The following is a 12707-nucleotide window of genomic DNA, read 5'->3' on the forward strand; positions in this document are numbered from 1 at the left end:
CTATCTTTACTTAGGAAATTACATTTTCATTTCCAAATGGCTAGATGGTTTTAATTAAATTTTTGATAGTTATTACTTTCTACCTTATTATATTCAGGAAGGACCTCTATGGTTTTTCATTTGGGGAATTTATTGTGTTTTCTTGGTAGCCTGATATGTGGTCAATTAGATTAGATAATAAAATGTATTATTAAAATTATCTATGCCCCTATTTCAGGGGGGATATTATTTGTCTATAGAAGTCTCTCACAATGAGAATCTCTGTCAATTTTTCCTCCTTGGTCGTCTTTCCTCTTATATTTGATTATGCATTTTTCTCCAAGTAATACATAAAGGGCTCCTTGGCTTGTGGTGGTTCAGAGTCGCCATTTGTTCCAGGTGCGTGATTTATAGCACACCTTGCCTTGCGATGAGCCTCAGATCTGATAACACACTTCACATCCGGCACCTCATTTGGTCCTCATAACAATCCACTAGACAGACAAAGCAGTTATTGTCATCACCACTTACAAAAGTGAAAACTGAAACCGCATGATTTGCTCCAAGTTATGCCACTCAAACCTGTTCTGAAACACCAAATTTGTGCCCTTCTCATTGTCCTATTCTACAAAGTCACAGGTCTGTCCCGTTGGCTGGACCCCGAATCCCTGAGGCCTGCATCCCATCTATTTCCTCCATAGTACCTGCACGTGGGTCTTCAGACAGTCCCCTTCCTGGCAGCTGGCAGACTCTCCCTTTTGCCTTTTCTGCTTACTCTATGAGGGATATTCTCTGGGGGTACAGGGTAGTGTGGGGTGAAGGATGGTGAAACCAACACACAGGACATAGAGATTTACCGATGTGCAGCGAACAACTGTGATTGAGAGAGAATCTTCAGCTTCCCTGAAAAAGAAAAGAAGACGGAAGACAAAAACATTTAGTCATTCTGTGTGATGTGTGTATGTGTGAGAAAAAGACTGGCAAGACTTATTATAAAGCAGCCTCCTTTACCCAGCTTCTTTGGCTCAACAAAACTAAGAAGGATGTTGGGGAAACCACAATGGCAAAGGAATGTGAGCTGGCCCAGATGCTCCTTCTACCTGGAAGGAATTCTTAGATATCTTCCTCTACATCAATGTCCATTAAATTAATTCAGACAATTAGCTTTCATTGAGTCTCACATAATGGAGAGCTCATCTAGTTGATACTATCTAGACGTATCTTCAAAAAAATTTTTAAAGTCAAACATGGCAATAACACAGATAACTTGGGTTGCTATTTTAAACATTTCACTGAATAGAATGAATATCTGTGGCTAACATTTATCAGATACAAGCCAGAGAGTCGATGGTGTTTGGGCACACAAAGTCAGTGTAATGAACCTAATCGTATAGTCAAGATAGTCGACATTTTTGTCTTGCATTATCTCTTAGATTTCAAACATGATTGAATCAACTAGATAACTGCCAAACCACCACTTTGTATTAGTGGGCAGGACAGAGAAATCAATTCATATTTTCCTTTCTCTTTGCCACTGCTACATAGAGAAGCAGTTTCAAAACAATTTCATATGACTTCTTGCAATGTGAACATTTAGGCCAGTTGCTGCGGGTTTGTTATTTCCTCAAATGGATAAATGCAACCCGAGAGTCTCAGTATCTTGGGACTGCCTCATTTCCATTTTATATGAGAACAGGTCTTTTCTGAGATAAGCCCCAATAAACCACGGTACAAGTCCTCTCAAAAGGACATTTTGGACTCACAGATTATTTGGAGGAATTGGAGAGGTTTTCTTGTGTCATTTTTGCTTTGTGTTTTTCCATTTACAAGTGACAATGAATAATACATGCTGTTTTTAGACATTGGGAACTTGGCTAAAAAACATAAGCAGTCCTGGGATTCATACATGCAAAATACAGCACAGGGCACAGAGGCATAGCCCACCTCAAGACACACGCCCCTGCTCAGAAGCCTTTATTTTCTCTTCCTTCTAGGAAGACAATAACACTGGAACTGGCTGCATTGGCATTCAAGCCCCTCTATCATCTGGGCTTCATGTCCCAGAACTTCTCTAGAAAAACTGAACCGCTCAGCACTGCCTGTTCCCCTTCCCTACCCTGTTGCTCCTTCCATTGTATACTGAACTTGTCAAATCCTTTCTCCTGACACAAATAAAAGATAACATTGGGTGGCAGCATGTAAAACAGCTCTGACAAGATAGCAAAGGCAGACAAAGAAATATACATATTTTGATTCTGGGTCACCCTTCACCTCGGGATTAAATATACAGCTGAACCATTTCTGGCCCTTCTCTGTTTTATCAAATTGCAACATCTTCCCAAGCTGGAGGGAATCTCCAGCATTCACAGCCCATTTCCTCTGCTTCTCTTGATGCGTGTTTGCCCTCAAGCTCAGAGGGACATGCAAGAATTGTATCTGCACCACCAGATATCTGTAAGAGTCTGGGAGTGGAGTTCATTTGTCCCACATAGTTCCTTGCCCAGAGGAGGTGCTCAGTGAACAGACAGGGGTTAAATATTACATGAATGCCCCAAATCTGGTCTACTGCCTAAATTATAAATGTTTCTTTATTAGTCAGAGTTTTTTTTTTTTTTTGAGACAGAGTCTCACTTTGTTACCCTTGGTAGAGTAACTCACAGTAACTCACAGGCATCATAGCTCACAGAAACCTCAAACTCTCGGGCTCAAGCGATTTTCTTGCCTTAGCCTCCCAAGTAGCTGGGACTACAGGTGCCCACCACATCACCTGGCTATTTTTAGAAATGAGGTCTTGCTCTGGCTCAGGCTGGTCTCCAACCTGTGAACTCAGGAAATCCACCTGCCTCGGCCTCCCAGAGTGCTAGGATTATATAGGCATGAGCCTCTGCACCCGGCCACTATTAGTCAGAGTTTTGATCTAGCCCTGCAGAAATATTAGTAGCACCGAAAATCTAAATTGCTGAAAGCTATTGTTCTTGAGAAAATAGCCCAATAATTGGGAAAGCAAGCTTTTTGGTTTTCATAACTGTACTCTTTTATTTTTAAATGTAATCATCAAAGCCTTTCCTGGCTGCCTTTCTTGTTTAACTTATTCTCTGGCATTCCTGAAGCAATATTGGACTGAATTGAAGGAATTCTATTTTCTACATCTTGATAGATTCTCTGGAAATCTTTTTTTTTTTGAGACAGAGTCTCACTTTGTTGCCCTTGGTAGAGTACAGTGGCATCACAGCTCACAGCAACCTCAAACTCATGTGATCCTTGAACCCAAGCCTACCGAGTAGCTGGGACTACAGACGCCTGCCATTACGCCTGGCTATTTTTAGAGATGGGGTCTCGCTCTTGTTCAGTCAAGTCTCAAACCTGTGAGCTCAGGCAATCCACCTGCCTTGGCCTCCCAGAGTGGATTCTCTGCAAATCTTAGAGTGTAAGAGAGAGAGAGAACGTGTGTGTGCGTGTGTGTGTGTATAAGCAGTGAGTGTGTGTGAGTAGGCAGTCTCTTCCTAAGCACAAAGACAGCATCCTGCATCTTCGTTTTCTCATGCTCTGACCTTGCAGTTGCTACCTGTTACCCAATGTGCACTGCATATGATATGACCACAGAAACGAGTACCCCCAAAGCCAGCCGGCCGCTCACAAGAGGTCACAAACTGCAGTACACATGTATCTTCAAGTAAGCTTTCACCTAATTCTACTTCTCATCTCTTTATATTAGTCCTTAAAACAATGTTGAGTGAAACTTTAAAAGCCAAAGCCTGTGTGTGCCTGTAAAATGTCTGTTAGTCCTCTTCACTCCTGACATCCCTCCATCTTAAAACCAGGGTCACAAATTCTCAGTGCCAACCACACCACATTCACTTGTTCTACTGAGCACCCCCTGAACCCTGATCTTAGGAGATTATGATTTAGGTAGAAAGTAAAGCATTTCTGGCTCGGCACCTGTGGCTCAAGCGCCTAAGGCACTAGCTCTGAGCTGGTGAGTTCAAATCCAGCCCAGGCCTGCCATACAATGACGGCTGCAACCAAAAAACAGCCGGGCGTTGTGGTGGGTGCTGGTAGTCCCAGCTACTTGGGAGGCTGAAGCAAGAGAATCGCTTAAGCCCAAGAGTTTGAGGTTGCTTTGACTGTGACACCATGGCACCTACCCAGAACAACAGCTTGAGACTTTTTCTCTCTCTCAAAAAAATTACATTTCCCAAAGCACCTAGGATGTTGTCTTTGGGTGTAGCAGGGGTTAACAAATATAGCACTCTGTGCCCCCTGAGCTCTTCTGTAGGCAGGTGAAAAAGAGCATATTGTAATAGCCACCACTTAATAGAGAAGTGTCTATTAAGAAGACATCACATAGGGTTGAACTTTAAAATGAGACTGTTATTGCTACTTTAAAGAATACAAGGGCTTACTGGAATCACAGGATCAGTTAGGCCACTCCTGCTGCCCTTCTTTGCTCTATGATAATTTGTGCAACCTTTAGATGATGGAAGACCATTTACCTCAGAATATCAACTGCTCGTTCACAGGAAAGGTCTTCAACAGGCTCGTTGTTCATCTGGAGGATCTGATCACCGGGAAAAAGTTTGCCATAAGCAGAGCCTCCTGTTGGACAGAAAATAAGTAATTGGTGCTCAGACTCCATATGTTACAGTGACCCAGATAAATGGCGGCCTGATCTGGTCCCCAAGGTACTGGTTCACTTCCCCACCTTCAGCCAGGCTGGGGCTCATGTGGATCTTCATTTTATAACTCTTCATTTTATAACTAAGCCTCTCTGTTTATAAACCATGGATAAGGTACCTAAGGTACCTCTCACCCATCAACTTCAAAGGATGTTAGGAGGCTGTTCTGAGAAAGAAAACCAGCAAAGACTTTCTGAATCAACAAAGCTGACCAGTGAATCTATGACAATCATCTAAAGATCTCTGGTGTGTGTATGTGTTTAAATTGAAATCAATATATTTTAACTAATCCTAGATCTAACATCAATACACAGCTCAAGTATGCAAACAAATAGTAGACTTTCCCAGCTTGCTCCTCTCTACCCTGGTACAGTCTATATTTCACAGAGATTCAGGTGGAAACAGATCAATGTCTCTAGTACTGTCTGACCAGCAACTCTCTCAGTTAGGAACATGCAGGGTTCACAGGGGAGGGCTGCATTTTACAAATAGTCTCCCTGTCCCTGAGGCTAGTCAGGGAGCCAAGGGTAGTAGGCAAAGCTCTGGCCGGGACAGTGGGAGTCTGGGGTCCAGGGCAGCAAATACACTTACTTGGGGCTCCCTCCCTCTCAGCATCACAGGAAAGTGAAAAGTCCATGACAGAATTAGGACAGAATTAGTCTTGCCTTGTCTAACTTCCTAGGGTAGCCTTCCCTGCATTGTGTTATAAGACAGAGCTGGGAGGAGAACCAGGGCTATCTTCCCCTAAGAAGTCCAACTCCTTTCTCATTTCCAGTCAGTCCCCACCTGCTGTGACGGCCACCACGGTGAGTGGAAGGCTGTCGGAAATGTGAAATCCATAGTCCTGGAGGAGGGCATCTTTGTCTATCTTCACTGTGTGCCTCACAGGGGTGAGGGTCTGGGCTGGGATCCTGGGGGGCCCGTCAGCTGCAGCAACTTTAGTCCTGGAAGAGAAGGAATATGTAAAAAAGAGGAAAGGAGGATTCCAGTTGGTGGCCACAAACTGAGTCAGTCCCAGGATTACCGAGAAAGCTGTGGAGCTGAGCAGACAGCAACTCTTCTCTTGAGAGGGACGAGACACAACACTACTTAAAACACCAAGTAAAATTTGGCACTATGCTCCAAAAGAGAAGTCATGAGGTGCTGTGGGCACTGGCACAAGGAGGAGAGCCATTTAACTTTGCAGGGCAGGGAAGAGGGAAGCAGGGAAGCAACTGCTCCCTGGGAGAGGTACCATTGGACCCGTCCCTGAGAGCTATCTAGGGTAAACCTACACAGCCCAGATCCTGGCACTCAGAAGATACTCAGTAACTGCTGCAAAGTGAATCAATGAATGGATGGAAGGGTGGGTGGGAGGAGGAAAGGACGGACAGGCAGGTGTTCCACTGTTTGAGCAGAGGTGCTGGAGAGGAAAAACATGAACTGGAACAGGAATGAATTGGGTCTGGATGTTTGATGAGCTCATTTTAAAGGTAGATTGTTTCTTTGATGATATTTTCCCTTTTTTTCTTTATGATGAATTTTACTTTCTAAACTTTGTAACTGTGGTATAAATCCCACATAGCAAGGACTCCCTCTCTATATCGAAAAGCCGGTAAATTGAAAGTTGTATTTTCTCTTTCTCCAAACCATAAAGAGAGTTGCAAGTGGTTTCCACTTGTCTGTAGCAAATGATTTTTTTTTCCCCTCCAACAGTCAGTGATTCTTTCTGAGGAAGGTCAAATAGGGATGGGATGAGGTGTTTATTGTCATGGTAAACAACAGAAATGAGAAGGTCTAGTAACAGCTTCCTGGGGGCTCTGCAGTTAAGATCTGTCATTTAGTCTCATCTATTTACCAAATACTGTCAGCGACCAGGTCTAATGCAGAAACTTATCTGAAAATTACCTGTCATTTATAATGATCTCGAATTTCAACAAGGATCAGGAAATTTGAAAAACTAGTCTCATGGAGCCAAAATGCATGTGATAAGTCCAAGTACAAAGCCTTGTGCACATTATCCATTGAAGAGGCCCTCAGGCCCTTGCTTAGAGCAGAGTTAGACTCTGTCTGAAGAGAAAACCCTACCCCACAACTTAGAAGCCGGGAGGATTTCTCCTAGGCAAGCATGCAGGTAATACTGACAAGGGTCAGCAGAGGGACCTAACAACAAGAGGGAAGAAACACACCTACGAAAATTTACACAGAAAACCCCCATAACTATTCCTGATTTAAAAAAAAAAAAGGTAAGGCTATAAAAAGGGCCTTTCTAAACATGATAAATAACATGCTTTACACTAAAAGTTGAAACTCAACATTTTGCATTCTTTTCAAAAAGCAACAGAATAAGGACATCCTATTTAGTGCAGTAGGACAAATGTTTATAACAGTTATCAGGGAGGGACAATGACAAGAGGAATAATAAGCATAGAAATGGAAAAATACTACTTTTTAAAATTTTGTTTTGTTTTGAGACAGAGTTTTACTCTGTTGCTCAGGCTACAGTGCTGCAGCACATAGTTCATAGCAACCCCAAACTTTTGGGTTTAGGCAATCCTCTTGCCTCAGCATCCCAAGTAGCTGGGATTAAAGGCATGCACCACAATGTCAGGCTAGTTTTTCTATTTTTTAGAAAATAGAAAAGTTGTCCAGGTTGGTCTGAAACTCCTGAGCTCAAGCAATACACCAGCCTCGGCCTCTCAGATTGCTGGGATTACAGGCATGAGCCACCATGCCTGGCCCATACTAAGTTTTTGAAGTCTAATGTATTTTTTACACTTGTACCTCATATCAATTTGGACTCTGTTTTTCATCAGAAATACTTAGGCTTCATGAAATTCATAGTTTAAAAGGAAGTGCTCCTATTAGACAGGGGGATAATTAAAATGGCACGGTGTAGTCTTCACCAATGAAACTGATTAGATGGCTGGGCGCCAGCCACATGCTCTGGGGCTGGTGGGTTCAAACTTGGCCTGGGCCTGCTAAACAAACAAAAAAAAAAGCCAGGTATTGTGGTGGGTTCCTGTAGTCCCAGCTACTAGGGAGGCTGAGGCAAGAGAATCACTTGAGCCCAAGAGTTTGAGGTTGCTGTGAGCTATGTCACCAAGGGTGACAAAGTGAGACTCTGTCTCAAAAAAAAAAAAAGGCAAAAAACTGATTAGAAATTCTAGAAAATTAAGGACACAACTCCCTTCACCATAGCTTCAAAGAAAAGGAAATACCTAGGAATATACCTAACAAAGGAGGTGAAGGACCTCTATGAAGAAAATTATGAAATCCTAAGAAAGGAAATAGCAGAGGATATTAACAAATGGAAGAACATATATCATGCTCATGGCTGGGAAGAATCAACATTGTTAAAATGTCTATATTTCCCGGGCGGCGCCTGTGGCTCAGTGAGTAGGGCGCCGGTCCCATATGCCGGAGGTGGCGGGTTCAAACCCAGCCCCGGCCAAAAAAGCCACAAAAAAAAAAAAAAAAAAAAAAAGAAAAAAATGTCTATATTTCCCAAAGCAATCTACCGATTCAATGCCATCCCTATTAAGACACCAACATCGTACTTTCAAGATTTGGAAAAAAAGATTCTGCGTTTTGTATGAAAACAGAAAAAAAACCATGTAGCTAAGACCAGATTTTAGGCTGTACTACAAGGCCATAGTGGTCAAGACAGCATGGTACTGGCACAAAAACAGAGATATAGACATTTGGAATCGAATAGAAAATGAGGAAATGAAACTAACATCTTACAACCACCTAATCTTCGATTAAACCAAACAAGAACATACACCAGGGGAAAGACTCCCTATTCAATAAATGGTGCTGGGAGAACTGGATATCCACATGTAAAAGACTGAAACTGGACCCACACTTTTCTCCACTCACAAAAATTGATTCAAGATGGATAAAGGATTTAAATTTAAGGATGAAACAATAAAAATCCTCAAAGAAAGCATAGGAGAAACACTGGAAGATATCAGCCTGGGAAAAGACTTCATGAAGAAGACTGCTGTAGCAATTGCAACAACAAAAAAAATAAACAAATGGGACTTAAACTGAAAAGCTTCTGTACAACTAAGGACACAACAACCAAAGCAAATCGACAACCTACACAATGAGAAAGGATATTTGCATATTTTGAATCAGACAAAAGCTTAATAACTAGGATCTATAGAGAACTCAAATTAATCCACATGAAAAAAGCCAACAATCCCATATATCAATGGGCAAGAGACATGAATAGAACCTTCTCTAAAGAAGACAGATGAATGGCTAACAAACATGAAAAAATGCTCATCATCCCTAATTATTAGAGAAATGCAAATCAAAACCACCCTGAGATACCATCTAACCCCAGCGAGAATGGCGAATGGCGCACATCACAAAATCTCAAAACTGCAGATGTTGGCGTGGATGTGGAGAGAAGGGAACACTTTTACACTGTTGGTGCGATTGCAAACTAATACAACCTTTTTGGAAGGAAGTATGGAGAAACCTCAAAGAACTCAGGCTAGACCTCCCATTTGATCCTGCAATCCCATTACTGGGCATCTACCCAGAAGGAAAAAAAATCCTTTTATCATAAGGACACTTGCACTGGACAGTTTATTGCAGCTCAGTTTACAATCGCCAAAATGTGGAAACAGCCTAAATGCCCACCAACCCAGGAATGGATTAACAAGCCATGGTATATGTATACCATGGAATACTATTCAGCCATTAAAAAAAGTGGAGACTTTACAGCCTTTGTATTAACCTGGATGGAAGTGGAAGACATTATTCTTAGTAAAGCATGACAAGAATGGAGAAGCATGAACCCTATGTACTCAATTTTGATATGAGGACAATTAATGACACGGTGGGGGTGAGGGAAGGGGAGAGCAGAGAGAGAAAGGAGGGGGTGGGGTGGGGAAAGGAAGAGCAGAGAGAGGGAAGGAGGGAGGGGGTGGAGTCTTGGTGTGTGACACACCTTTTGGGGGCAAGACACGATTTTAAGAGGGTCTTTACCTAACAAATGCAATCAGTGTAACCTGGTTTCTTGTACCCTCAATGAATTCCCAAAAATAAATTAAAAAAAAAAAAAGAAATTCTAGAAAATCCTTTAAATGTCTGGCAGTTTCTCAAAAGACTAAACATGGAAGTACAATTGATCCAGCAATCATACTGCAGAGTATATACCTTAGAGAAATGAAAATGTAAGTTCACACAAAAATTTGCACACGAATATTTATAGCATCATTATCTTTAACAGTCCAAAAGTAGAAACAACCTGGGTGGCTCCTGTGGCTCAGTGAATAGGGCGCCGGCCCCATATGCCGAGGGTGGTGGGTTCAAACCCAGCCCCGGCCAAACTGCAACAAAAAAATAGCCGGGCGTTGTGGCGGACGCCTGTAGTCCCAGCTACTCGGGAGGCTGAGGCAAGAGAATCGCGTAAGCCCAAGAGTTAGAGGTTGCTGTGAGCCGTGTGACGCCATGGCACTCTACCCGAGGGCGGTACAGTGAGACTCTGTCTCTACAAAAAAAAAAAGTAGAAACAACCCAAATATCCATCAGCTAATGGCATGGATAAACAAAATACAGTATTTCACAACAGGATATTCAGCAACAAAAAGGGATGAAATATTGATACGTGCTACAATATGAATGAATCTCAAAAGAAGTCAGAAACAACCACCTAGTGTATGATTTCATTTATGTGAAATATCTAGAACAAGACTAATCTGTATAAAAAGAAAATAGATAAGCAGTAACCTAGGGCTGGGGGTGGGAGGTTCTGGAGGAAATGGAGAGTGACTGCTACTAGGTATGGGGTTTCTTTTGGGGGTGCTAAAAATCTACTGTGGTGATGGTTGCACATCTCTGTGAATATACTAAAAAAACACTGAATAGCACACTTTAAATGGGCGAATTATTTGGTACGTAACTTATACATCAAGGAAACAGTTAAAAACAAGAAAACCAATTTTTTAAATATTCTGGGGGGAAGCTTACAATACAAATATATGAAGAATGTACATAAATACACACAGCAAACACCCAGATCTTACATGCTCAAAGCAAATGAATTCACAACTTTCACACGAGGAAAGCAAGCTGGTAAATAATATAGAAAATGCACAGCTTTATTAATTCAAGAAGCACAAATGAAAGAGCTACAGAGTACTGTTGTGGGTCTACTAAAGTACCAAATATGAATAAAAATAATAAGGTCCAACATGTATTGGCCTAAAGATCTAAGGATGATAATATTAACTGGCTATTCAATCTCTCTAGGAAATAATTGGGGAAATTATAATAAGAATTTAAATGTGATTATTCTCTTTGACCTTCTATTAACTATTTTCACCGCTAATCCTCAAAGTCATGATCTCAAAGGAAAGAAAAATATGGTATTATTTACATTAGACCATGAGTTCCTAGAAGACAAGGGTGGCATCTATTCATCTCCATGTCCCCTACACCTAGGAAAGTCTTACAACAGAGTATGAGCTCAAAAAACGCTGGCTCTTGAATACTGAAAAATATTCATTACGGTTTTACTTAGAACAGTGAAAAAAACTCAAAACCACCCAAGGGGGAATAGATAAGCCACACACAGCAAAAAATTACCCCAAAGACTCCACATCAACAAATTATCATAGGCCTGTAACTTCAGACATGTAAGGAAACATAGCTCAGAAAATGCCCGTCCAGAGCATCCTGTAAGGTGTAGTTAGAGCCCTCTTCCTACATGAGAGCTGAGATTACTCTGCCTTTTACAATTCCCTCCCACCCACAGAACAGAAGCCAAACTTCTCAGCCTTGTCCTCATGGCAAGTCCCTGGCCAGCATCCACCCACCCACTCTGCTTTCCAGGCCTTCACTCCACACTAATCTTACCTGTTATACCAGTTTTATCTCTGAGCCTCAGCTCGCACAGCTGCCTCTGCAGGGAAGGGTGAGGGCCAAGTCAAGGTCCATCTCAAATGTCACATCTTCCTTCTCTGATTTCCTAGCCAGAATTATGTTTTCTCTTCTCAGAGCTCTGTCCATCTCTTCTGGCCCAGGGGATTCCAACCTTTATTTAGAGCTATCTGAATCCATATATTATTGCCCTTAATAGGCTGCACATTCCCTAGAAGCAGAAACCATGTTTCATCTATCTCTGTATTTCTCATATTGTCAAGTGAAGATCTTTGCTCATAGGAAGTGTCATTGCTAACTGGGCGAATGAATGAAAAAACTGTTGTACATATACAACATGGTATTGCTAACACAGTTGTACCTCTAAGACAATTAGCAAAAGGTGAAAAAATATGTATAACCACTAACAAATAACAATTTGAACGTAAACTTCCGAGTTCAAAGCTTTTCATTTTCCTTTGTTTGCTTAACTTGATATACAGCTCAACTCCATGACTACTGCCCTAATCAGGACTCATCTTCTCCATGTTCCAGAGCTCAGTAAATGCTATCATACAAATGATGATAATTGCTCCAGCCAGACTCCTGGAGTCATCCTTGACTTTCTCCCACTCTCATCCCTCATCTCATATCTCTCAGAATACTAAAAGATCTCTTAAAATGTCCATTTCTTTCCATCTCCACAGCCACCATTCACTTTCAAAACCCCATCACCAGTCCCTGCTGACAGATTTCTGCAATAGGCACCTAACTGATCTCCACCGCTCTTCCTTTTTTTCTCTTCTGAATGATTCTCCATCATTAGCAGACAGACTAAATTTTTTTTTTTTTTTTTGAGACAGGGTCCCACCCTATGCCCCTGAGCAGAGTGCAGTGGGCGTGGTAGCTCACCACAACCTCAGACTCAGGCTGCGGGCACCCCGCTGCCTCAGCCTCCGGAAGCCCCTGGGATTACAGGTGCTCGCCTAGGCGCCCGGCTGGGTTTTTCCATTTTTTTCACGAGTCGGGGTCTCACTGTTGCTCAGGCGAGTCACGAACTCCTGAGCTCAAGCGATTCTCCCTCCTCAGCCTCCCATGTGCTGGGATTACAGGCGTGAGCCACCGCGCCCGGCCAGCCAGACTAATTTTATGAATGCAACCCTATTCATATGTCTCCTCGACTGAATGGCCTAA

The 12707-nt window shown here is 42.2% G+C and overlaps 1 protein-coding gene across 1 annotated transcript in view; it reads right to left on the reverse strand.

Moving 5' to 3' along the window:
- FRMPD1 (FERM and PDZ domain containing 1) overlaps positions 1 to 12707 on the reverse strand; it is a 102744-nt gene that overhangs the window by 35471 nt on the left and 54566 nt on the right. The window contains exons 3-5 of the mRNA XM_053578315.1: positions 5442 to 5599; positions 4473 to 4575; positions 837 to 882 (exon numbers count right to left, since the gene is read on the reverse strand). Of these exons, the coding sequence (XP_053434290.1) occupies positions 837 to 882; positions 4473 to 4575; positions 5442 to 5599 (307 nt within the window). The remainder of the gene's footprint in view (positions 1 to 836; positions 883 to 4472; positions 4576 to 5441; positions 5600 to 12707) is intronic.

The sequence above is a fragment of the Nycticebus coucang genome, chromosome 2, assembly GCF_027406575.1.
Source record: "Nycticebus coucang isolate mNycCou1 chromosome 2, mNycCou1.pri, whole genome shotgun sequence".
Lineage (NCBI taxonomy): Eukaryota > Metazoa > Chordata > Mammalia > Primates > Lorisidae > Nycticebus > Nycticebus coucang.